This window comes from Erinaceus europaeus, chromosome 13 (assembly GCF_950295315.1).
Source record: "Erinaceus europaeus chromosome 13, mEriEur2.1, whole genome shotgun sequence".
Lineage (NCBI taxonomy): Eukaryota > Metazoa > Chordata > Mammalia > Eulipotyphla > Erinaceidae > Erinaceus > Erinaceus europaeus.
Window position 1 is genome coordinate 86,281,272 of NC_080174.1, and position 27,187 is coordinate 86,308,458.

Below are 27,187 nucleotides of genomic sequence, written 5' to 3' on the forward strand. Positions count from 1 at the left end.
AGTAATTAAAAGAAATTTTACTGCATTTATCTATATCCTATTATTTCCCAATCATGTTGAGGTGTACTGGCTCTGGCAGAAGTTCATTATGGTCTAATAATAAATTTTCTGTACCGTAATTCCTACTCCTTGAATGCTGTCAATAAATGTTTGTACTTTGATGAAGCTTAAGAAAGCTATTGAGTCAAAAAATGTACATTTTTCCCAAAAAATACTTCTTGAAAAAAACTTTAGAAATATCTTTTAATGCCAATTACAAGTCTATCTCAATATTGTAAATACTGTAACCATGAATTCTTTGAAAAGATTCTTCAGAATTGTTGTTTTGCTTTAAGGAAAGTGTCTACCATTTTAAATGAATCAATTTAATGTCTATTTTAAGTTTCATTAGTGTATCTTAGTGAATTTAACTTCATCACCAAAATGTTCAAAATTAAGGAATTTTTTAAAAATATTTATTTATTCCCTTTTATTGCCCTTGTTTTTTTTTATTATTGTTGTTGTAGCTATTATTGTTGTTGATGTTGTCGTTGTTGGGTAGGACAGAGAGAAATGGAGACAGGAGGGGAAGGCAGAGATGGGGAGAGAAAGACAGACACCTGCAGACCTGCTTCACCGCCTGTGAAGCGACTCCCCTGCAGGTGGGGAGCTGGGGGCTCGAACCTGGATCCTCTTGCCAGTACTTGCGCTTTGTGCCACATGCGCTTAACCTGCTGCGCTACTGCCTGACTCCCTAGGAATTTTTTTAAAAAGCTTTAGCTATTATGTTTAGAATCTGTATTTGCCTGTTAAGATGGTCCAGAGTCTTTGCAGAGTGAAATTAGTTCTGTGAACAATATTTGCTACTGTTTCATTAAACTTTAAGAAAATGAATCATCACAGGTCAATTTTTTACATATTTATGTTAGAAATTATAGAAAATATATTAAAGCTAAGCAGAGTGCTCTATTTAGCAAGTATTTTGCAGGATTCTATAGGTTTGGTGCTTTTTTTAAAAAAATAAGTATTCACAGTTTTCTTACTTTGCTTTCTCTCTCTTTTCAAATCAGTAGTTTTAACAAAAGTCAGCAAAGTTTCTTTTAAAAAGCAAGGTAAAATATTTCCTGAGAGGAACTGTGTAAAACTGAATCACTCACTGTACATTTTTCTAAATGTGGCTTGATTTTTAATTCAACCAGTTTGTGAATCAGCCTGAAAAGGCATAACCATTTAAAATATTCCCTAGAATATTATATAATACAATCTAAAGTCCTTTTCACTTACTCAGCTGTCTGTTACGACATCGACATTTTCTTTGTGGGGGGCTAGTGGGGGAGGTGGAAGATGAATGTAGTGTTACTTACGTAGCATCTCTTTAAACTTTTTAAAATGGTTATCACTGGGTCACTTTTTTCCAGGCCCAAAGTCAGGTTTTTGTCTTTTATTTTCTCTTTTCTTTACAAAATAATCTGCACTGATTTTGGCAGGTCAGTATTTAGTTATTTCTTTTCAAAATGCATAAAAGAGATGAACTCTCATCTGGTTTCTTTTTATGTCATTCAGTCTAAGCAAGCTGCAAAATTGCTGCTGGAAGGAGCCAGGCAGTGGTGCACCTGGTTGAGTGCACACATTACAGTGCACAAGGACCCGGGTTCAAGCCCCTGGTCTCCACTTGCAGGGGGAAAGCTTCACAAATGGTAAAGCAAGACTGCAGATGTCTGTTTTTCTTCCACTATAGCTCTCCCTCCCCTCAATTCCTGTCGCTATCCAATAATAAATATATAAATAATATGGTTTAAAATTGCTGCTGTATACTCCCCCCAAAAAAAGTTTTGGTATGAAATATGCTCAACTTTTTATGAGGACTTCACTACAAATTAAAGTCATTTAAAAAGTCAGTTTTTCAAACTGAACATGATTGTATTTCAACACAGAATTTTTTCACCTTGGATAGAAAAAGATCTATCTGGATGAAATTATCAAATTTTAATGTTTCATGTCTACTAAGTTGCAATGTAGGCACTGATGTTTTTTTTAAACAATAGGAGAAACTCAGAAAAGAATCTCAGAGAATTGTTGCTGTGTTTCTAGAGATAATAAATTCAGTCAAAAGTACTTTATTTGAATTGGTGGTAGTCTTTATTAAGAATTCCCCCATGATCTTTGCAGCAAAAAAAAAAAAAACAAATAAAATAAATTTCTTTACAACTTTGTGAAGTGTATGTAATTTCACAAAATGTCAAGGGGATAAAATATTTATAAAAGGAAACACAGATCAAAATGTTCAAGTATACTTTTGAAATGTACTCAAAATGTCAATGCCTGGCTCTTTTTCCTACATGTATGATTCATCAGAGGATACTCTCATATTCGTCATGGCTTTGCTGCTTCGATGCTGTACTCAAGAGACAAGTAGCAAAAAAAAAAAAATGACAACTTGTTTCTTCACAGAACAGCAGACAAAGCTCTTTGGTGATACTAATGTATAGTATTGACTCACTAAAGTTAATCATGAGAACATTTTAACATTATTTACCTTACCAGTTTAAAAGCAGGTGTGATTTTTTAGAAACAATTTTTATAAATGTTTTCCTTTATAATTTTACCAATCAACCATCTCATGAACTCTTGAATATTCAATTACGTATCATGACAACTAAAGTTTCCATTTTAGAAAAAAAAAAGAAGTTCAACCGTGAAAACAAAATGCAGTTATCTGAGTAAGTTGTTATCTAACGTGGTTTTTTTCCCCTGAAAAATAAATGAAATACAAAAAAAAAAAATTACAGTTAATTGTGAATCTCTTTTACTACCAGTTTATTTCAGGAGGAGGTGGGAGAGGGGGGAGAGAATCTCTCACATTTCCTTTAATAGAAGATAAAACTCTCCATTTATAATTTAACTATAGATTGGAGCATGTTACTAAATAGCTATTCATTTCCTTGCCTTAAAAAAAATGGAGTAAATAGATGCTGGCCAGGTCTACTGGTTCTGCCCAAAAGTCCTCATGCCTAAGGAAACACCCCTTCAGATTCAGGTTCAAACCCTATGTTCTCTCTTTCTCTCTCTCTCTCTCTCTCTCTCTCTCGTCCACCAGCGGAAAAAAATAGAGTAAACGTACACATGTAGCTATGCTTAGGGACTTAGATTTGAGATAACAGTCCCCACCCACAGTAGAGAAGCTTCAAGAGTTGCAGAGCAGTGACAGCCATCTTTCTGCTGTCTTCCTCTTGTTCAACATCTTAAAAAAAAAAAAAAAGGAAAAAGAGAGGGAAAGAATGCCTGCTGGGAACAGCGGAGTTATACAGGCACTAAACCACACAGATAACCTTGGTGGCAAGAAAAAAAAAGTGTAGGTAATTGCCCATTGAGCAGATTAAATAGTATTTATTAGCCAGGAGAGGTGACTCAGAAGTAGAGTGTATGATTTAGGTATGTTAGGTCCTGAGTTCAATCTCTTAGTTCGACCACATGAATGCTAGCACAATGCTCTGGTCTCTGTATCTCAGTTCAAAACAAATCTTAAAAAAAAAAACTCAACAGTTCTTACCTCATACACACAGTTCCTGTTCTTTTCTGTTGTAATGACTGGGACGGGCTAGACATTTTTGAAATATTGTTTTTTCATTCAAGTTACATTTTTCTTTCACTTTTTATTCATGATTTAATAGTAATTGAGGCGATTATAAGATACTAAGGGTACAGTTCCCTACCTACCACTCCCACCACCAGAATTCTGATGAGCCAGAAATTGTAAATTCTGTTTCTTCACTGCTATTCTAACCCTTAAAAGTCTACGGGTAACCCCGTGTGTTGTCTTAGCTTCAGCTGAGTGCTCCTATATACTCTTCCAGAATCGAGGGCCGTCAGCCCCAACAAGGTTCCAGTCCAGAGCTTCTGAAACATTAATGGGCAGGAAAGAATACTGTCAGGAAAAGTTACGCAACCCCCTTTGTGATGCAAGAAAAGTCCACGAGTACCAGGAACCTGGAGGGGGGGGGGGAGGGGGGGAGGGGGCGCATATTACTGAATATCTTAGGATCTCAGTTTTCAAATCAGCACATTTTCATGGCATAGTTGTCGGGACAATTAAAAAGAGAAAAAGAAACGACTATTTTGCCAACGCTTGGCAAATGTAAACGCTCATAAAATAGCCTAATAATCAACCAGGCGGTCCCTTGCAGGGGAGAGAAGGGCGGGCGCATTAGTGCCAGGGTCTGGGAAGGGAAGGGGTTGCTTGACTCACTCTTTGTTTTAGGAAGCTACAGCATTTCCCAACCCTGCCCTATGACACTGTTTGGAAAATGAACCAGGATGCGGCTCTCTGGGGGTTGCATCTTGAATACAAGAGGTTCACCACAGTGGAGAAAGAATCTGGATCGCCTCCAGCCTAGCGGCCACTCACCCTAAAACACAGGAAGAGAACTCTCCCAGCAGGGACACGGAGGTCTTTTCCATCCTTCTGGTAGCTGGTAGGAGGACCACGCTGCTGGTCAGTCGTCTGCTGGGGGCGGGCCTAGACTCTGTTTGCCCAGGTCACCCTGGAGACAGACCTGGGGCCCAGGGAAGCAGCTCCCGCAGACCCGGGAGAGGAGGCCGGGTGCTCCCCTCCGCGGAGGTGAACCTGAGCTCTGGGAGGCACCTTGCCAAACCGCGCCGCACAGGCAGATCCAGTCTAGCTCTAAGTAAGTGCTCTGTCTCTGCATTGCCCCTGAGAAAGGGCGGGAGGACCATCACAAAGCGGGTCCCACTGCTGAGAAGAGGCCTGCCCTGGCCTCTGCTTCTCTGAATCCTTCTCTTCCTTCCCTGTAACATATGAATGAATAGTGACCCAACATCTGAGCTTTGACCTTTGCCTCCCTTGAACCACCCCCCCTCCTGCCCCCCTCCCCCACCTGCCTGTATTTTAAAGTTTCTTAAATTTTTTTATCTTTATTTATCTGATAGAGACCGCCAGGAATCAAGAGGGAAGGGAGAGATCAAGGGGGAGAGAGACAGAGAGACACCTGCAGCACTGCTTCACCACTTGCAAAGCTTTCCCCCTGCAGGTGGGCAGGGGGACTCAAACCTGGGTCCTTGCGCATTGTAACGTGTGTGCTTAACCAGGTGTGCCACCATCCAGCCCCTATTGTCTGCTTTTTAACAGGGCACAGTGAAAACGTAGTAGGTTTTTCCAACAAATTACTTTAAAAAGTTTTGTCCTATTTGCTCACTACAAAGTCAATCACTGGTGTTTGGTGGAGGAAAAACAAGCCATTCGGGCACAAACTGGCGTTTGCTTATGGAGAGCACACCCGTAGTTACTGGAGCATGGAAGTCGAGGGAATTTTTGTAAAGGAACATATGGTCCTTGGCTGGGGTGAGGGAAGAACTGATAGAAACTTTTAAAAATTTTTTAATAATTTATTCATTTTCCCTTTGTTTTTGCCCTTGTTTTATTGTTGTAGTTATTGTTGTTATTGATGCCTTCGTTGTTGGATAGGACAGAGAAATGGAGAGAGGAGGGAGAGACAGAAAGGGGGAAAGAAAGACAGACACCTGCAGACCTGCTTCACCGCTTGTGAAGCGACCCTCCTGAAGGTGGGGAGCCGGGGACTCGAACCAAGGTCCTTATGACGGTCCTTGTGCTTTGCGCCACCTGTGCTTAACCCACTGCGCTACCGCCTGACTCCCAATAGAAACATTTTTGATCTCAGCACAGTCGGTGGCTACATAAGTATATACACTTGCTGAGTTTTATTGTATATGAGTTATTCTTCATTAGAGATTTAAAAAAGAAAAAACAGAAACACCTGTTGAGAAAGATAATTGAATCTTTAAAAACTTACTACAGCAACAAAGCAAATGTCAATCAGCAAGTTCTTTATGAAGATTAAATTGGGGACAGTTTAACCTGGTTCTCATGCTGCAGTATAACATGTACACGTGGTTATCTTTTTTCACTGATTTAACCTCTCCTGTACGTAAGCATATTTGCTGCTAATTAATATCCACTTGTGTGAGTAAAGCGTACTGTTGCATTCACAAGGTATCAGAGTATTTGCATGTCCAGTTATACTGAACAGAATACCAATATATACTAAATATCACTCTTAAGGAACTCCACTTCCCCATTCAAAAATGGTAGGAAATTGTGTGTGTGTGTGTGTGTGTGTGTGTGTGTGTGTTATTTAGAAAAAGCCTCTGTGCTATACCAAATAAAAAGCTCCAGAACTTTTGTTTGCTATTTTACAGAGGGTTTCTTCCACAAATTATGATGACGTCAAATGTTAAGGACAAAACAGTTCATAAAAAAAAGAAGAAAGAGAGTGTGTCTTCTCAAGATTCTCATGATTATCAGAAGAAGGAAGTCCATCGACACACCAGAGGGTAAGTAACTGAGACTCCTTTACAGAATAAGCCAAGTTCTCTGCCCATACACTTTAAAGGGTACCACAATATTTTTTCTGTTCAGAATTATAAGCTAATTAAGCAGTCCCCAATCACTGGGGTATTTTAAGTCTGCTTTTTTTCTTGCTTGCTTCCTTTTTTTTTTTTTTTTTTTTTCCAATTCATCATCTGCCAAGTCTCTGCTTGGTTCGTTTCCCACATGTATAATTAGTGTGTCAAAGGGTAACAAGTATTTTTTTTTTAACTCTTGAAACAACTTGCATTTACTCTGTGTGTGTACACCACTCCCACTCTCCAGATGCCTTTTTCCTCCTTTTTGTTTCAGAGGGGTTGGGTGAGGGTGACTACAGCACTGCTGTTTCTGTGGCACACAGGATGCCCTCGTGTGTTGACATCAAGAACCTCATACATAATCTACAGAGGAGCTATCACTGGTCATACCAATTACTCTTCTAAAGAGATGAATTCGTTCTTTTTAAAATTTTCATTTCTTTTTCACTGCCATTTGAAGAAACAAAACAAGTAATCTGATGCAGAAACCAGTTACCTTATATAATAGTCTGCCTATGCAACAGAACACAAACTGATAAGGGAGAAAAAGGAAGGAAGGAAGGAAGGAAGGAAGGAAGGAAGGAAGGAAGGAAGGAAGGAAGGAAGGAAGGAAGAGCAGTAAACCTACTTGGAAGGCAGCTTCTTAGGGACGATATTAGAACAGCCTAGATTCAGTCCCAGAATCTATTTCTACATCAGCATTTCTCCACAGAAGTAACAGTTATCCATAAGCTGAGTATCTCAAGCATCTTCCAAATTATGAAAGAAAGAATTTGCATGCAGAGGGTCGGTCAGTACCACATCGAGTTAAGCGCAGGTGGCATGAAGCTCAAGGACCCGAGTAAGGATCCCGGTTCCAGCCCCCGGCTCCCCACCTGCAGGGGAGTCGCTTTACAGGCGGTGAAGCAGGTCTGCAGGTGTCTATCTTTCTCTCCCTCCCCCTCTCTGTCTTCCCCTCCTCTCTCCATTTCTCTCTGTCCTAACCAACAACAATGACAACAACAACAACAATAATAATAACCACAACAACGATAAAACAATAAGGGCAACAAAAAAGGGGGGAAATGGCCTCCATGAGCAGCGGATTCGTGGTGCAGGCACCGAGCTCCAGCAATAACCCTGGAGGCTAACAAACAAACAAACAAACAAAAAAAAGAATTTGCATGCAATGTAAATATTACCTGTTTTAGTTGGTATTGGGGTTGTGCTTTCATCATATTGTATTTTTATGTTGTAGTAAGATGCATCTTGTTTTCCTAAAATCATCAGTTAGCATGTTTCTTTTTTTATTAATGTATCTATTTTCTCTTTTGTTGCCCTTGTTTTTTATTGTTGTTGTAGTTATTGTTGTTGTTATTGATGTCATCGTTGTTGGATAGGACAGAGAGAAATGGAGAGAGGAGGGGAAGACAGAGGGGGAGAGAAAGACAGACACCTGCAGATCTGCTTCACCGCCTGCAGGTGGGGACCGGGGGCTCGAACTGGATCCTTACAACAGTCCTTACGCTTTGCGCCACGTGCGCTTAATCGGTTGTGCTACACCCCCCCCCCCCGCTCCCCCCCCCCCCCCCCCCCCCCCGGCTCCCAGGGGTTCTTTCTTAAGGAGGATACCTCTCTGCCTCTTTATCAGCTGTGTGTTATCCTTTTGTACTTTACCTTGGAGTTTACGCATCTGAGTTTCACTTCTGTTCCTGTGCAGGTTACTTCATGTTTTTGGTATATTTTGGCTGTTGTGGCAATGCGAGTTTAGCACAGATTCTTCTAATCTGGCCATCATTTCCAGCCCTCCTGAGATTTTGTTTTTGGTTTTGTTGTTTTTCCTTTTTTTTTTTATGCCAATGATCTAGAATGACACCTGCTATATAGTAGGCACTCTGAATAAATAGCCTTTGACCAACAAACAGTGATTAATCGAGTGAATAATTGTTGCAGTTCACTAACAGTGAACTGAACGGGAAAGTTCTTTTGCTCACAAACAGGTTAGGCTCACAGGTCCATGTAAATGTTAATTCCAACTGATCAAAGGATTTTCTTTCTTTTTTTACTTTATTTATTTTTTTTGGATAGAAACAGCCAGAAATCAAGAAGGGGAGATAGAGAGGGAGAGAGACGGAGATACACCTACAGCCCTGCTTCACCACTCGTGAAGCTTTCCCCCTGCAAGTGGGGACTGGGGGCTCGAACCTGGATCCTTGTGCACTGTAACATGTGTGTTCAACCAGGTGTGCCACCACCCAGCCCCCAGGCTTTTCTTTTTTTTTGGATCTTGTTGAGAGAAGAGAAGAGAGATACCTGCTGCACTGCTTCTCCATGTATGAAGCTTCTCCTCTGAAGGTAGGGAGCAGGGGCTTGAACCCAGACCTTAAAGCATAGTGGTGTGTGCATGATACTGGGTGTGCCACCAACCAGCCCCAGAAAAAATTCTTTTAAGCACGTCACTCATTAAAATATTAATACAAGGGATGAAATGTTTCCAAGTAGTTGAGTTGCTGTACGTTGCTTGTCTTACATTTCACACTTTCGTCAAAGGCAGACCCTCTAGTATGTATCACTGATATTTCCCACTTTTCCTATCACACTGTGGACAATAAATGTGTGTTTAAAGAATGAAGAAAAACAAAAGAACAATATGTGCATTTGCTCCCTGAAACTGGAAGCCAGGGAGATGACTCAACAAAGCAAAGACTTGCTTAGATAAGACCCCAGGTTCAATCCTCTTTCTCTGCATATTCTAGAGCATACTCTGCTTTTCTTTCTTTTTTTTAGTTTTTTAAATTATCTTTATTTATTTATTGGATAGAGACAGCCAGAAATTGAGGCGGGAGTGTGTGTGTGTGTGTGTGTGAGAGAGAGAGAGAGAGAGAGAGAGAGAGGCAGGAGAGAAAGAGAGGGAGAGGCAGGAGAGAGAGAGAGAGTGTGTGTGTGTGTGTGAGAGAGAGGGGGGGGAGAGGCAGGAGAGTGAGTGTGTGTGTGTGTGTGTGTGAGAGAGAGAGGGAAAGGCAGGAGAGTGTGTGTGTGTGAGAGAGAGGGAGAGGCAGGAGAGAGAGAGAGAGAGAGAGTGTGTGTGTGTGTGTGTGTGTGTGTGTGAGAGAGAGAGAGAGAGAGAGAGAGGGAGAGGGAGAGGGAGAGGCAGGAGAGAGAGAAAGAGAGAGAGAGTAGGGGGAGGGGGAGGGGAGGGGGAGAGGGAGACCTGCAGCCCTGCTTCACTGCTCCTGAAGCTTTCCCCCTGCAGGTGGGGACCGGGGGCTTGAACCCAGGTCCTTGCCACTGTAACAGTGTGTGCTCAACCAGGTGTGCCACCCCACCACCACTCTCTCTTTCTTTCTTATAAAATCAATATTTTTAAATTAAAAATCTGCCCTTAATCTTTCTTTTTCATTGTGTACTCTAAAATATTTCCACTGGGAGGCAGCACATATCTTTGGTAACAGGGATTTTTTTTTTTTTTTGAAGGCATGCTTAGAAGACGCTCTCAAAAACATGGTAGTTTGAAGCATCTTTGTGGTTGTACATAGAAGAAACAGATTACAGTCTACTGTAACAATAGCTTCAAGGTCACTTGTGCATTTATATAATGTCTTTTAGCAGCTTCAAGATTTCTAAGCAATAATGGCAGTGAAAATATTTGAAAATGAATTGGACCAACATGAACTAAATCCATATGAATTAGATAATGTTGTGATTGGTGAGGTTTCATTGAAAATATTGTTTCTACTTGTAGCAGTCATAGCAAAATGATATGGTTTCTTTATTCTGTGCCATTTAAAGATTGCCAAGCAAATTTGTAAAAAAAAAAAAAAAAAAAAGTATAAGGTAGACTGAATTTCTCTTTTTTAAGCAGAAATATTCCAGTTTCTCAGGTAGATTATCTTTTCTTCATTACCAGAATATAGCCCTGCACATATTGGACTAGCATTTGACAATGTCAGCCAGGTTTAGTATAGAAAGGATGGATTTTTATTGTCTGATGGACAATTTCTTACAGTTATCCTGTATCCAGGTCAACTCCAAGTCTGTTTTTGGCAACACTACAAATGATTATAATCCACAATAACTCAGTTTACATTGGGCTACAAAATGTTATCTTAGCCTCAGGACTATGTTAGTTCATTTGTTCAGTGTTTTCTCTAGTAGTTTATGTCAACTTCCAATTGATTCTGCATTTGTTTTTAAATTTTAGTTAAAATTCTATGGACTTAAAATATTATGTAAAGCTCAAGAGTACAACTTGAACACTTATATGTATCTAAACCTTGCTGTACTTGCCATCTGCATTAATCCCTTCTCAAGCCATTTTTGAGTAGCAATAACAATAATGAGAGCTAAGCAGGTCTCTGATTAAAGGAGGAGGATGAGGAGGAGGATAATTACTATTATTGAGACCAGGAGATAGCTCACTCATTAGAATATACACTATACCATGTATAAGGAACGGGGTTCAAGTCTCCAGTCACCATATGGGAACACTATGAAAATGGGAAGCTTCCTGAGCAGTGGAACACTGCTGTGGTATTTCTCTTCTCCTTGTCTCTCTTTCTCTGTCTCAGCCTCTATCTAAAAACACAAATAAGCAAAAAGTCTGCTAGGAGCAAGTACAATGGTGTAGCTGAGAAGCTCCAACAAAATCCCTGCAGGCAAGAAAAAAGAATTAATTAAAAATATATAATAATTATTTATTTTGAAGTGTAGTTCTCTCTCTCTCTCTCTCTCTCTCACACACACACACACACACACACACACATACACACAAAGTTAGGGAAAACAATGTTGGAAAGCAAGTGGTGGGCAAGAGTAGATGGCATATTGGTTATGCAAAGAGACTCTTATGTCTGAGGCTCCAATGTCCCAGGTTCAATCCCTCTACCACCATAAGCCAGAGCTGAGCATTGCTCTGGTAAGAAGGAGGAGGAGAAAGAAAGTCAATGGCAGTTCTTGAAACAGTGTTAATTATGGTTTTCTTTAGAACAGTGAAACATTGAGAACAATGAAATGACCTGGAAGACAATTAAATAAAATGTAGTCTGGAGTGCCACAGTGATGAACCTCTCTCTCCTCTTTTTGCCTTTCTGTCTGGCTCTACCTAAAAAATAAACAAATAGATAAAGTTGCCCTTATGATCCTTATCAAGCTATCAACTATGCTGATTATCAAGTTCTCAGTAACATAAGACAAAGCCTGAATGAGAACTACTCATAAAAATTCTTGCTTTTGGGAGTTGGTGAAGCACAAGGACCGGTGTAAGGATCCGGGTTTGAGCCCCCGGCTCCCCACCTGCCGGGGAGTCACTTCACAGGTGGTGAAGCAGGTCTGCAGGTGTCTATCTTTCTCTCCCCCCTCTGTCTTCCCCTCCTCTCTCCATTTCTCTATGTCCTATCTAACAAGGATGACATCAATAACAACAACAATAATAACTACAACAACAATGAAAAACAACAAGGGCAACAAAAGGGAAAATAAATAAATATTTTTTTAAATAAAAAAATCCTTGCTTTTTTGTCTGAGACTTCTACTTGCACTAACAAGAGTTTTACGTCAACTCTACTTTTCTATGAGTTCTATTATGTTGTTCATTAGAAGAGAAATACTTTGTTTTTGGTTTTTCTTTTATGCACGAGATGCAGTCTGTTGTATTTGTGTTTTCTCTTCTGATCTTGTTTTTCAACTTCTGCCTCAGAGTGAGATCATCCCATATTCATCCTTCTGTTTCTGACTTATTTCACTTAACATGAATTTTTCAAGCTCCATCCAAGATTGGCTGATAACAGTGAAGTCACTGTTTTTAATAGCTGAGTAGTAGTATTCCATTATATATATATATATATACACCACAACTTGCTCAGCCACTCATCTGTTGGACACCTGAGTTGCTTCCAGGTTTTGGCTATTACAAATTGTGCTGCTATGAACATATGTGTACACAGATCTTTTTGGATGCGTGTGTTGGGTTCCTTAGGATCTATCCCCAGGAGAGGAATTGCAGGATCATAGGGTAGGTCCATTTCTAGCCTTCTGAGAGTTCTCCAGACTGTTCTCCACAGAGGTTGGACCAATTGACATTCCCACCAGCAGTGCAGGAGGGCTCCTTTGACCCCACAACCTCTCCAGCATTTACTGCTGCTACCTTTTCTGATGTATGACATTCTCACAGGCGTGAAGTGGTCAAGATGTGGTCTATTGCAGCAAGACCAAGGTTGTGGGGATGTAGGGCTAGGAGGCTGAGGGGACATTAGAAGCCCAGTACACAGTGGTGGTGGAGGACCTAGGCTGGTGGTAGGATTTTTGTACAGACACCTACAGAGAATCAGAAAGTAGACTGGGTGACAGCAGCTATCTCCTAAGTCATTACTTCCCTAATGAAACATGAAAAGAAAAAGACACACAAACACACACGCAAAAGAAATTGTTTTTTTTTTTAACAATGCCTTCTATAAGCTTGTGCTAGAACATCTTAATTTCAGTAATTAAGAGGACCAAGAAGTCATTACCCCTTATTTTCATCCGTCAGATATGAACATATGTAAGGCTTTGTGACTGGGAGAAACTTAAAGCTGTCTTTCTTGTATGTATAATGTTAAACCCTTTGCTTTATTCCCTTTATCTCTGCAATAGCCAGAGTAATTGTTCTCTTACTTACTTAACAAGGCATTGTGATGGTAAAATGAGGTGACTGGTGGGAAATGTTTAGCTCAATTGAAAGGAGTGTGTATAATACTGGGCAGATCAACTTATCTCAGAATCTAGGGGCTTATGTGATCCTGGGTCTTCTAAACAGAAGCTATCATTTTTGGTACTGCCCACAACACCTGCACCCAATGAGGCCAAACAGGTTAGTTGCTATTTCAAAGGGCACCAGAAATTTGAGGGAAGCAGGTGTTGTAAGAATGGAGCCTAAGTCACTAATCCAGAAAACCCTCCTGAAAGAAAAGCTACCAGAATTTCTTACATCACTTTCTTGGATTGGAGGATAAACCTTCATTTATTGTGTAAATTGTATTGTGACACGAACGTGATAACCACTACACTATGGCAACAACTAAGTTGTGTTGTAGGAAAGAAATTTCTTAAAAAATATATTTAAGAAAACCTGGCTTTCTTAAAATAATGAATTTTCAAGAACTTCACTCATCCGAAACAGTTGAAGGTTAAGTCATTAATTATTTTAAACTCCTTGCTGAAGAAAAAAAATCCCAAATCTTAACAACAAATTTCTTTCTTACTAAGCTGACGCACACAGATACCCTGTGTGGAAAGTGGGCGTTCTGAACACCAAAGTGTGCATCACACACACAAGCATCCACAATTCTGTCATCATCTTCTTTGAAATGACATCTGCCTTAACCTCCATTTTCACAGGGGGGAGAGAGACAGGGCAGAATGTTCTGAGACTTTGATTAGTGACAGCTGAATTTCCTCTGAATGCAATTAAGTGGCACTCTAAAGACCTTGGGGTTTCCTTCTTGCTTGGGTCTCCCGTCTAGCACCTGGATAAGCTTATATTACCTTGCTAACCAACACGGACCCTTTTCTCAATGCTGTAAAGGGTGTCTGATGCTTATGGATTTACAACAGTTTGAGTGAACCACGGTCTCTTCCACCACAGAGATGAAGTCCTCATTTTAACTTTTAACTCTGCTATTGAGGTTTTTGTTAGGCACATACAATAGTGACCCCTTGAGAACACCCTGTGTGCTATTAGAGCTGTTTCCTAGCAGTTTAAGCTTCCTCCTGTATTCCTAGTCCTTTCTGTGACCTTCACCCTTCTGCATCTGTGGTGGAGACTCAACTGCCCATAGCCTCTGAGCCCATGTTCTTTTACAGACAGATCAACCCAGGAAAATTTTCTGGATAATCAAACTGAGCTACATATTGCACCGAACTTCAGCAAAATCACACTGAGATTTGAATGTTTCTAGCTTTAAAATGTTTTTAAGGTGTAAATGTGTCACTGGGATACTAACATAGGATTTGCCTGAACTTTCTTGGCCAGACTGTAATTTTCGTAACCGTTGACTGACTGCTGTCCTGTGTTTTGCTTTATCCCCTCGCCTTTAGGTCTGTGAATACTGCGTCTTGCATGGATGAACTGACCCAGCAAGACGGCGGCTTTCATCCAACAGTTCGGATGGAGAACACCTATCAGTTAGGTGTGTTCATTTATTTCTCACACTTGTTTTAAGCTTACAGCTCTGTGAATGGTACTTCTTGAAGTAATATCTGACAGCCTGTCATTATCTTTGACCTTAACACAAACAAGTAACCTAACTTATTAAGTGATTTTATTTTATTTTATTTATTTATTTTCCCTTTAGTTGCCCTTGTTGTTGTTTTATTGTTGTTGTTATTGATGTCATCGTTGTTGGATAGGACAGAGAGAAATGGAGAGAGGAGGGGAAGACAGAGAGGGGGAGAGAAAGATAGACACCTGCATACCTGCTTCACCGCCTGTGAAGCGACTCCTCTGCAGGTGGAGAGCCGGGGGCTGGAACCGGGTTCCTTACGCCGGTCCTTATGCTTTGTGCCATGTGCACTTAACCCACTGTGCTACCACCCGACTCCCTTATTAAGTGATTTGATGGCCCTTTAATTTCTTCCTCTGTAAAGTAGAACCAACACTCATTACCTGCTTTCCTAAAGATTTATTTCTTTTCTTTTTTTTAATGTGGAGCTGAAGCCTTCTACATGTGTGATTTAACCATGGCAGGTCATTTTTCATTCAGATTTAGACACATAAAGAGAGACACAAAGACACCACAGCACTAGAGATTTCTGTGAGGTTCTGGGGCCTGGATCTGAGTCCTGCATATGACAGTTCACTTGCCTTACCTGGTGAGTTACCGCTCTACCACTATTTATTCATTTTCATGAGAGAGAGAGAGAGAGAGATCACTCTGGCATTCGCTGATGTCAGAGATCAAACTTGAGACCTCTGGGACTTCAAACGTATATCTGGCAGGTTCCTGCTGCCTTACCTCCCAGCTCCCATCGTCCACTTTTTCTATCAGTGCTATCTAAATGCCAAGCAAGTCACTAAGAGACTGTGTAGTATTGAGCTAACAAGCTTGCTGGAGAGCCAGAAAATGATTTCCATGATAGAATGCACACTTCATCATACACAGGGACCCAGGTTCAAGCCCGTAGCTGCCACATTGGACCAAGGGAAGCTTCACGAGCAGGGAAGCAGTGCCTTGGTGTGTCTTCTTCTCTGTTTCCCCACTGTCTCATATTCTCTCTCTCTCTCTCCCTCTCTCTCTGCCTTTCATTTTCTGTCTAAAAATAAAAATTAGTCCAGTGGGAATGGTAGAACTGTGCAGGCATGGAGCCCTAGTGAAGCTCTGGAGGCAGTTCAGAAAAAAAAAAAAAAAAGAACTTTGTTGCATTTTGGGGGAGTCATCTTATGAAGTTAGGTGATTAAAGTTTCTTTTTTATTATTATTTACTTATTTCTTCCCTTTTGTTGCCCTTGTTTTTCATTGTTGTTGTAGTTATTGTTGTTATTGATGTCATTGTTGTTGGATAGGACAGAGAGAAATGGAGAGAGGAGGGGAAGACAGAGAGGGCGAGAGAAAGACAGACACCTGCAGACCTGCTTCACCGCCTGTGAAGCGACTCCCCTGCAGGTGGGGAGCCAGGGGCTCGAACCCGGATCATTACGCCAGTCCTTGCGTTTTGCGCCACCTGCGCTTAACCCACTGCGCTACTGCCCTACTCCCAGGTGATTAAAGTTTTATCAAACAAAATCAACCAATGTTATTGGTACATGGAAGTAAAAGCCTTTAAGGCAAAAACAGATAAGTCCTGGTCCCCTGGTCCCCTGTTGACAGAAATGTTTATCCCTTCCCACTGAGGTTCTGTATCTTTGAAAACAAAGATCTTTGCACCTGCCCCAGTACTCCCAAGTGCAGTCCATAGTGAGTATCTTTTCCCATTCATGTTTAGACCCACTTGTTTTCTCTAAATCTGTACTTCCCACTGTGATCTAAATCCACATATAATTGCTGGTCTCTGAAAATTCCACAGAGACTTACCAATGACCAAAGGAAGACGCTATGGGCCAGAGTGGTTTCACCTGTAGCCAGTTAACCCCAAGAAAATTATAGACCATCAGCATATCCCATTAGGCCTGGTAGCCCATTTCCTACGGCAATTCCCAAGACTCCATGGATTAAGAGGCTTCATAATTAATCAGTTTACTGGGGGGTTCACAGCCTGATATAAGCAACTAATATTCCTAGCCTCGAATTTACTTTTATAGTCTGTCAGGCATCCTTACTCAGTTTTCTGGGGAGAAGCCCCAGCACTGCCATCATTACCTTGTGTGGACATCACATTCGACTGAAATTCGACACTAAAAAGTGGATCAGTGACTGACTTGCAGATGGTCTCTAACTCGTTGACTGGTCGAGTCAATGAAAATCTTTTTGATTCAGTTCAGAAAATGTCTGAGCTATCAGAGAAGTATATTAGTCTCTGGAACCAGAACTTAAGTACAAGACATCTTGATCCCACAGAAAGCCAGAGACTGAGAGAACCAGGTCAGCTGTCATCACCTAGTTCTAAATCCAGCTGGCCACCCCTAGATTTTGCAGTTAGACTAGCTACGTCCAGTCCTCCCAGTCTTCCCCCGACTCATCCCACCCCCTTGAAACTAAAAAGATCTTATTCTTTTGGCTTTGGGCTGTGCATGCTAAAAGAGTTCTGTATCAGATTTGAGCAGGATAATGCATCTAAAATAAGAAGCTATGTGCTTCTTGTTATAAAGATATATTTCATAACTTATTTCCAAAGGAAGCAAGTTATACTAGCCTATCAGCATTAGAAATCTGGTGTGTTGAAGCAAGCTAGGAAAGTAATTTTTGAAACCCCTTAATGTCTAAAGGGTATTTTCCATCCTTTTGTACAAAACGATCGGTGTAAGTTATAGCTTTATGCTTGATGATCCATTATTTCCTACACATTCAACATAGATCTTATTAATGCTTAGTTGAAAATATAGTTTCACTTCTACTTATTTCTGAGTTAATTTTGTTTCTGAATGGCACTGCGTAGGCCTCTGGTAAATATTTCTAGTATCTACACAGTACTTGCCAGAAGATTAACAGGAAAAGCCAGTCAATCATTAGCACTATTGTAATTTAATTATTTTCACTCTCTAATAATATGTGCATGATCTTAAATATTTAGCATGTTTGTCCCCCTTGGTCCCCCCCCCTTATCTGAGTAATTATAGCCAGCAATAATAAGATTAAACAAGAGTAGAATTAAGATAGGGAAGAAGAGAATGGGAAAAAAATGAAAATAACTGGTGAGGGTAGATAACATAATGGTTATGCAAAGAGACTTTCATACCTGAGGCTCCAAAGTCTCAGGTACAATCCCCTGCACCACCATAAGCCAGAGCTGAGCCACTGCTCTGGTTAAAAAAGAAAGAAAGAAAAAAGAAAAAGAAAATATACTTATTCAGTAAAACACCATTTACAGTTGCTGAAATATGAGTACAGAAGACAGGCTATAAGATCCAATATATCTGAATTCTCATACTAATCTCCCCACTTCCTAAATAAATGACGTTTGGACAAGACACTTACCATCCTTGAGTTTCAGTTTCTTTATCTGTAAGTAGGGATAAGAGTCCGTAACTCATAAGGATACTCTGAGCATTAAATGATGCATTTAAATTGTGTCTTAATCAATTATATCTACAATACAATTAAATAGTATTATTTTTCTCAAAGGAGAAGTCTTACTACTCCAGGACTTCACATTAAATCACTGAGAATAAAAGACAACCCATGTTCATCCCTCTCTTCCTGGCCTAGCCCTCTCAACACTTTTCCTGCTGCTGCCAGCTGAGGTGAAGCTAAGTTTGAGATTTGAGAGTTTCTGGCCAGATGTCTAGGTCTTTGATGATTGGTTGGCCTTGGATGTCCGACACTGGTCATACTGCCCAGTCCTTTCTACCCTCCCTTTTCCTATCTGTTTGCTCCTTTTGAGGTTGGTATTTGAGTTTCCATTTCTATTCTACCACAGATCACCTCACTTGGATTTAGAGTTCGTTGACCTCAACCTGTTCCTTTACTGCCACTCGCACATTATTGCCTCCGTAGCAAGAGCAATCTCCATCTTTTGCCGTATGAAGTGGCAGCCATGACAAAAAAGACAATCATAATTTGGGTTTTGGCCTCTAGGGTTATCGCTGGGGCTCAGTGCCTGCACTATGAATCCACTGCTCCTGGAGGCCATTTTGTTGACCTTGTTGTTATTGCTGTCATTGTTGGACAGAGAGAAATCAAGAGAGATGGGGAGGGGACGACAGAGTGGGGGAGAGGGAGACAGACACCTGCATACCTGCTTCACCACCTGTGAAGCGACTCCCCTGCAGGTGGGGACCCGGGGGCTTGAACCAGGATCCTTAAGCTGGTCCATAGTGCTCCACACTACGTGTGCTACTGCCCACCCCCTGGACAATAATGACTTAATGAGTGTTGTGGGTATAGTATTTTTCTGAGCATCTTAAATATCTTACCTCTTTAATTCTAAAAATTATATACCATAATTATCATTACATACATTTGGGGAATGAAGACACATTAAATAACCATATTTTATCTATTCTGTCTTAAATCTATTTTTTAAAGTTATGTTTACTATTATGAGACACCAGATGAGTACTCCACTTTGTATTTCTTTATTATTATTATTGTTATTATTATTATTATTATCTCTACTTATTGGATAGAGTTAGCCAGTAATCGAGAGGGAAAGGAGAGTTAGAGAGGGAGAGAGACAGAGAGAGACCTGTAACAGTGCTTCACCACTCGCAAAGCTTTACCACTGCAGGTGAGAGCCGGGGCTCAAACCCACTCCGTTTTGGCATGTGGTGATGACAGGGATTAAGCATGAGACCGCAGGCATTTAGGTCCTGATTTTTTGCCTTCAGTGTTATTTCTGGGGCTCAGTGCCTACAATGCTCCTGGAGGCCATTTTCCATCTCTGTCTCTGTCTCTCTCTCTCATTTTTTTATACAATAGGACAGAGAGAAATGGAGAGAGGAGGGGAAGACAGAGAGGGGGAGAGAAAGACAGACACCCACAGATCAGCTTCACCACTTATGAAGTGACTCCCCCTTCAGGTGGGGAGCTGAGAACTTGAACCAAGATCTGTTTTTACATACATGTTTCTCTTTCTTTCATTCTTCTCCTGAATCTTCTTCAGGTCTGTTTTTTTTTATTGTTAAAAAACATTTTTCCTACTAAAGGAAGAACATTCTTGGGCGGGGGGAGTATAAATCTTTAGAATTTTCTTTAGTTGACCTAAGAGTAGCTTTGAGAGATTGTTGTGGAATTCAACAATATAACACTGACTCTCTTTATCCCAGCCTGAGCAAGACAATGAATAATTCAAAATTTGAAATTTTGCTGAAGGAAAAAAAAAAGTGCGAAAATAAAGTTCATTACTACACTTCAATGTGTTTTAAGAATGGACTGTAGCTACTGAATGTTTTTTTAACTGGCATCTGGGAAGATAGCATAGTGGTTATGCAAAAAAAAAAAATCTTTCATAGGTGAAGCTCTGAGGTCCCAGGTTCAATCCCTAATACTACCAGAAGCCAGAGCTGAGCAGTCCTCTGGTATTTAAGCGGTGACTATAGGATGGCTCACTAGGTAGTATGAACTACATGATAAAGAAGATGAGCTCCTAGGAGTTGGGCTGTATCACAGCAGGCTAAGTGCACATGGTGCGAAACTCAAGGACCAGTAAGGATCCCATTTCGAGCCCCCAGCTCTCCACCTGCAGGAGAGTCACTTCACAGGCAGTGAAGCAGGTCTGCATGTATCTATCTATCTCTCTCCCTCTCTATCTTCCCCTCCTTTCTCCATTTTTCTCTGTCCTATCTGGCAACAACAACATCAATAACAACAATAATAATAACCACAACAATAATTTAAAAAAAAAAAACAAGGGCAAAAAAAAAAGAAAATAAATAAATAAAATATTTTTTTTAAAAGAGATGAGCTCCTAGAAGTGAACATGCCCTTCCCAAAGAACAAAGAGGCTAACTAGGCAGGGGACCAGGCAGTGATACACCCAGTTAAGCATACATAGTACTAAGTGCAAAGACCTGCTCAAGGATCTGGGTTCGAGTCCCCCAGATCCCCACCTGCTTCACAAGCTGCAAAGCAGATCTGCAGGTGTCTATCTTTCTCTCTCTCCTCTCTCTCCCTGTCCTCTCTCAATTTCTCTCTGTCCTATCTAACAAAATGGAAAAAAAAAAAAAAAAAAAAAGGCTGCCAGGAGCAGTGGATTCATAGTGTAGGCACCAAGCCACAGCGATAACTTTGGAAGCAAAAAAAAAAAAAAAGCTAAATAGGCAGATGTCTGAAGTAAAGTAATTGACTATTTTCTGGATGGAGCAATGCACACATGTCATAATACACAGATGCATTGAATTCCACGTAATGACACAGGTCCAGTGAAGTGTATGTATCATGAGTTCTCGGTTATGAGAGAGAAAGAGAGAAATACTGATCTGAGGATATGATCTAGTTTAGTTCCATTCAAAAAGGTAGGATTTGTTTGTCTGTTTGTTTTTTACTTAATAAGAGCGTTATTGCTTTCAATTTAACCTTACTTCACAAGAGTATGTGAGTGCAAAGCCTTGAAAAGATCCACAGGCAGGTGACACAGAAGCCTGTAAATGCCTGTGAGCTGGTCATAGGGTTGGAATTCTCTGTGACCGTGGAAACAGGGACAGTCAAGGTCAACCCTTCACTGATGTGCAGCTGTTTTGTCTCTGGCCTGTAGAGCAGAGATTTCTGAGAATTAAATATGGTGATTGACTATACTTGTTGTGTTATATGTCCCTGATTTTCATGTTCAGATTAATTCCCTATCCTGATTTAAATTTAGCTGAACAGTTCCTATTAGTCATCAGAATAAAAAAAAAATACTAATTATTTATCCAGGAAACTGACATCACTCAAATATTGGCACAGGGTCTAACTTTCAATTAACATTAACCAATGGAAACTTTAACAAGATATTAGAAGGAGGCAGAGTTTGAGTTGATGTATTTATCTTTCCATCTTATCTGTAGGCTCTTGTCTATTTCTATTCATCATTAGGATGTAAACTGCTCTCAAGAGAACGTTCTCTGTATGCCTCATTTGAGATCTTAAGGGAGTTCCCTTTGGGGCCAGGCAGTGGCACAGCTGGTTAAGCACTCACATTACAGAGCACAAGGACCCAGGTTCAAGCCCCTGGTGAAAGCTTCACAAGCAGTGAAGCAGGGCTACAAGGTTCTCTCTGTCTCTTTCCTTCCCTAGCTACCCCTCCCTTCTTAATTTCTCTCTATATCAAATAAACAAATAAATAAAAAAAATTTTTAAAGACAGAGAGTTTCCTTCATTAGAGTCCTGAAGTCTAGGGCAGGCTAGAGGCAACACACCTGAGATACTGTACTCTGTCCTTCCTGAGTGTTCTCATCCTATCCAGACCTTCCTATCTCTCTATTAAACCCTTCTAGAATTGTCCTAACTTTAGCTTTGTACCCTGAGTAATGGTCATCAAAAAATGACTCTTGAAAGGCATGGATGGCTATTCACTAGAATTACATATAAATCTTGATGTCCATTTTTCATGCATATTAATTCAGCAAATAATTTCTGAACCTGTGCAGGTCAAGTCTTTGGCTCATGTTCATGTCATAAAGTGATGTGGCCGTGTAACTAGTGAGGTGATTGGGGAGTCGTTTCACAGGCGGTGAAACAGGTCTGCAGGTGTCTATCTTTCACTCCTCCTCTCTGTCTTCCCCTCCTCTCTCCATTTCTCTCTGTCCTGTCCAACAACGAAGACATCAACAACAACAATAATAACTACAACAACAATAAAAAACAAGGACAACAAAAGGGAAAATAAACTAAAAAATAAAATAAAGAATCTAAGCTGTAGAATCAGATAGTTTGAGACACACCTCCCAGTCCGGCCCCTGTGTGATTCTGAGAAAGTCACTCAATGCATTTAAACCTCTGTTTTCCCATCTGGGAAATAAAGGTAGTAAAAGATTCACCTTGGAAATTTATTGGAAGACGTTATAAGGTAATAAAAGTAAAACATTTAGCACAGTGCCTGACATGTAGAAAACACTCAATGAAAATAGCCGTTATCTATACCGTGGCGCTTATCTATAAAGTGTATCGTTTTATTTAAACTCAGAAATCGTGCATCAAATATTCCTTATGCCTTTAGCACTATTTTAGACTCTGAGGACAGTATTTGATCTTTCTTACCATTTTATTTGGGAGGAAAATAGGTATTTCAATACTATTATTTGGTGAATTCAGAGCCGACATGGTGGTAAGGGCCTGGTGGATTAAGAAAAAAGAAAAGGGATTATTTTTATCTGAGGAGAGAGAGAAAACTACCTGGGAGGGAAGACATTTGAGCTGATCTTGAATAACATGTCAATATTTTTCTTTTTTTTTAATTTTTAACTATCTTTATTTATTTATTAGCTAGAGACAGCCAGAAATCAAGAGGGAAGGGGGTGATAGAAAAGGACAGAGAGGCACCTGCAGCCCTGCTTCACCACTTACAAAGCTTTCCCCATGCAGGTGGGGACTGGGGCTTCAACTCGGGTCCTTGCACATTGTAACCTGCGCGTTCAGCCAGGTGCACCACCACCCAGCCCCTGTGTCATTATTTTTCAAATGCACAAGGTAAGGAAGGGGTCCTCGCTTAAAGACAATAAAGAGCAAAAGTAAAATGTCTATGCATCCTTTAAAGGATATTGATTCTGGGCCTGGGTGGTAACACTCTCATTAGAGCATACATGTCATAATGTTCAAGGACCCAGGTTCAAGCCCCCCTATTCTCACCTGTAGGAGGGAAGCTTCACAAGTGTTGAAGCAGTGCTGCATATGTCTCTCTTTCTCTCTCTCTCTCTTTCTCTCTCTCTCATCAGTGCTGCATGTGTCTATCTTTCTGTCTCTCTTTCTCTCTCAGCAGTGCTGCATCTCTCTCTCTCTCTCTCTCTCTCTCTCTCTCTTTCTCCCTCTCTCTCTCCCTCCCTCTTTTCTCAATTTCCCTCTGTTACTGAAAACCTTATTAGGTAGTCTGGTAAGCAGGGAGTCTATTGTCATCTTATTCTCTGCCAGAGAACCTGACAGGAAACCAAATGAGAGGTACTTTTTTTTTCCTTTTATAGAAGTCACCCATAGCATCAGATGTCTCTCCATATGTTAATATTCCTTTGATAAATCTACACAGTGGGCAAAGATGACTGGAAATTGCTTCTTAGAAAGAAATTTCATCTTTTTTCCAGGTCCTACAAAAAATTTCCCCGTAGGTGTTGTCAATCATATTTTGAAAGCTGTGTTAACTAAACACCTGCAAGAGGCACAGTATGAACCAGAGTCCTGTAGACTAAAGGCTAAAAAAATTTCTGAGGTGAGTGTGTTATTTGCCTAAAGGGGTAACTATAAGTAAAAAAAAATTGGGGACCAGGAAGTGGCGCACCTGGTTACGTGCAAACATTATAGTTCACAAGGACCCAGGTTCAAGCCCCTGGTCCCCACCTGCAGGGAGAAGCTTCACAAGTGGTGAAGCAGGGCTCCAGGAGTCTCTCTGTCTCTCTGTCTCCCCATCCCTTCTCAGTTTCTCTGTCTATCCAATAACAGATAAATAATATTAAAAAAATAAGTAAAGTATTTGATGAAAGCATGCTTCTGTTTCTTGATGAGAACAGTTAATGTGCAGCAGCAGTAGTAGAAATGTTCATTTATATATATATATTGTATCTCTTTATTGGATTAATGGTTTACATTCCATAGTAAAATACAATAACCTGTAAATGTATAACATTTCCAAATAACAATTCTTCATTACCCCCTACTTAACCCCTCTCCCCCCCACCCCAGAGTCTTTTACTTTGGTGCAATACACCAACTCCAGTCCAAGTTCTGCTTAGAGTTTTCCCTACTGATCTTGTTTTTTAACTTCTGTCTATGAGTGAAATCACCCCATATTCATCCTTTTGTTTCTGACTTATCTCACTTAACATGACATCTTCAAACTCCATCCAAGATGGGCTAAAGAAGGTGAAGTCACCATTTTTAATAGCTGAGTAGTATTCCATTGTATATAGATACCACAACTTACTCAGTCACTCATCTGTGGTTGGACACCTGGGTTGCTTCCAGGTTTTGGCTATTACACGTTGTGCTGCTATGAACATAGATGTACACAGATCTTTTTGGGTGGGTGTGTTGGGTTCCTTAGGATCTATCCCCAGGAGAGGAATTGCAGGATCATAGGGTAGGTCCACTTCTAGCTTTCTGAGAGTTCTCCAGTCTGCTCTCCACAGGGGTCATTTATATTTTATGAAAGTAAGAGATCACTTTTGGTGTGTGTATGTGTGTACAAGTGTGTTTAGAAAACCCTTCTCTATGGCCATCATGTCTACCATTTGAATGGATTCTGTATAAAGATATATCACCTCTCTGTTTGTAAAAAAGAATTACTGTAAAGAGTCTAATAATTTAATGGTTGAGACAGCCTCCCTGCCATCAGATCATATGGTTTTACAATACATTTAAAACATTGTTACTTTTATCAACTAAAAAGCTAACACGACCAGATTTCTTTGTAGAAAAATTATAGGATTTGATTTTATGGTGGTCTTCTAATGTTTTATTTTTTGGTGAAGATTTATTGAAAGATTATACTTTGATCAAGACAAATGCACAGACATGGAAGGAACTGTATGAAATAAGAGGTGAAAGACAGAGATTTTTGTTTGTTTGGTTGGTTTTATTTTTTTTTTGTTTGTTTTTTAATTCTTTTTAAAATATTTATTTATTTATTCCCTTTTGTTGCCCTTATTGTTTTATTGTTGTAGTTATTACTGTTGTTGTTATTGATGTCATCATTGTTGGATAGGACAGAGAGAAATGGAGAGAGGAGGGGAAGACAGAGAGGGGGAGAGAAAGGCAGACTGCAGACCTGCTTCACCGCCTGTGAAGCGACTCCCCTGCAGGTGGGGAGCGGGAGGCTCGAACCGGGATCCTGATGCAGGTCCTTGTGCTTTGCGCCATGTGCGCTTAACCTGCTGCGCTACCACCCATCAGGTTCACCGGGGCTCAGTGTCAACATTACAAAGCCACTGCTCCTGCTGGCCTTCCCCCCCCCCTTTCTATTATACTTGGTAGGAAAGAGAAGTTTAAAGGGGATGGGAAGACAGAGAAAATGAGAGAGAGATAGAAACACCTGCATACCTCCTTCACCACTCATGAAACTTCTACCTTTGCAGGTAGGGAGCGGGCGCTCAAATCAGGGTCCTGGAACACAGTCAGATGTACATTGAACCCGGTGTACCACTGCCCACTCCCCTACTTATTTATTTATTTTGAACATTTTGAAAATCTTTATTACTATTTGTTGGGTAGAGACAGAGAGATATCAAGAGGGAATAGGGATTTAAAGAGTGAGAGAAACACCTGCAGCCCTAATTCACGCCTCGCAAAGCTTTCCCCCTGCAGGTAGGGACCTGGGGCTTGAACCTGAGTCCTGGCACACTGTGACATGTTTGCTCAACCAGGTGTGCCACCACACAGCCATCTCCTTTATTTATTTATTTATTTATTTATTTATTTATTTATTTATTTATTTGAGAGTAAGAGAGAGAGAGGCCTACAAACACTAGAGCATTGCTTAGATCTGGAAGTGGTGACAGGTAAATTCTGTGAGCTAAGCATGGCCTATCTCCCTGACCATGTCTTGTTTTGTTGTTGTTTTTTTTTTTCAGTAAAAAAAGTGTTTTAAATTCATAATCAGTCAAGTTACCGGTGTATCTAAATATGCTGCCTTTATTAAATATGAAGGAGACAGTATACATGTCATATGGACCTTATTCCAAGAGAAGCCTTCACAACATAGATCAGCAACGATCTAATGATTCAATGCAGCGAATCCTCAAAAGTGTGTGCTCTGGATGGCTTTCCAAGTGCCTGCTTCATTTTCCGTGTGGCTTACAGATGTGGATTTATTGCTGCTGCTCCCAGTTTGTTTCCAGATGTCCTGTTTCATGAGGACAATACCTGAAGCAAACCGGAGTTATCATTCCATAATTGTTAAAGTATTGTCTGAAACTAAGCTGCTACGTTTACTACAAAGATTAAGACTGAAGTGCCCAACTGGTCTAGTGAGAACCTTTCTTTTTTTCTTGTTCGTTTCTAGGTGATTAAAGCCCGGGTCAAAGACTTGATGATTCCACGCTTTAAGCTCACTGTCATTGTTTACATTGGACAACTGGAGGGTCAGAGCATACTCATTGGAAGCAGATGCCTCTGGGATCCTAAAACCGATGCTTTTTCATCTTGTGATTTCAGAAATTTTTCTCTCTTTGCACTTGCAAATGTCTATGCAGTTTACTTTGAGTGATTGAAAATGCTAACTCTGCTTCTTACTTTTTTAAATCAAGAAATAAGCTCTCTCTCTACACACAAAACTCTCACTGCCCAAAACAACACTCGTCTTTCAAGCAAGGACATTTTTGAACTTTCATATACTTTTGTAAGGATTGGAGGAGAGGAAAATTGTATAGTAGAGAATGTTCACTATCCAACGAAGGAACTACACCTTTTTCACAGATATATTCTTATTAAATATAACTTTTAACGCTATTTTAATTATTCCTTAATGAGTGGGATTCCTCTGTGCTGTTTTAAATGAAATGTTTTTGTTTAAATAAAGCAAAGTATCCAACCACCGAA

The 27,187-nt window shown here is 40.3% G+C and overlaps 1 protein-coding gene across 2 annotated transcripts; it reads left to right on the forward strand.

The window, feature by feature from the left end:
* Positions 1-4,046: 4,046 nt before the first annotated feature.
* DYNLT5 (dynein light chain Tctex-type family member 5) lies at positions 4,047-27,187 on the forward strand. Of its 2 annotated transcripts, XM_060206382.1 has the most exons (5): positions 4,047-4,664; positions 6,214-6,348; positions 14,473-14,564; positions 23,740-23,864; positions 26,652-27,187. In XM_060206382.1, exons 2-5 carry the CDS (start codon positions 6,233-6,235, stop codon positions 26,853-26,855), a joined length of 537 nt encoding a protein of 178 aa, XP_060062365.1. In that variant the 5' UTR covers positions 4,047-4,664; positions 6,214-6,232; the 3' UTR covers positions 26,856-27,187. The 2 variants fall into 2 exon arrangements, with proteins under 2 accessions (XP_060062365.1, XP_060062366.1); XM_060206383.1 differs by lacking the exons at positions 4,047-4,664; positions 14,473-14,564.

Bases quoted from the DNA above. Each gene is read 5' to 3' on its own strand.
- DYNLT5 (XM_060206382.1), top strand. From the start codon at position 6,233: ATGATGACGTCAAATGTTAAGGACAAAACAGTTCATAAAAAAAAGAAG. The intron at 6,349-14,472 runs GTAAGTAACTGA...CCTCGCCTTTAG, and splicing joins GTCCATCGACACACCAGAGG to GTCTGTGAATACTGCGTCTT. The intron at 14,565-23,739 runs GTGTGTTCATTT...TCTTTTTTCCAG, and splicing joins GGAGAACACCTATCAGTTAG to GTCCTACAAAAAATTTCCCC.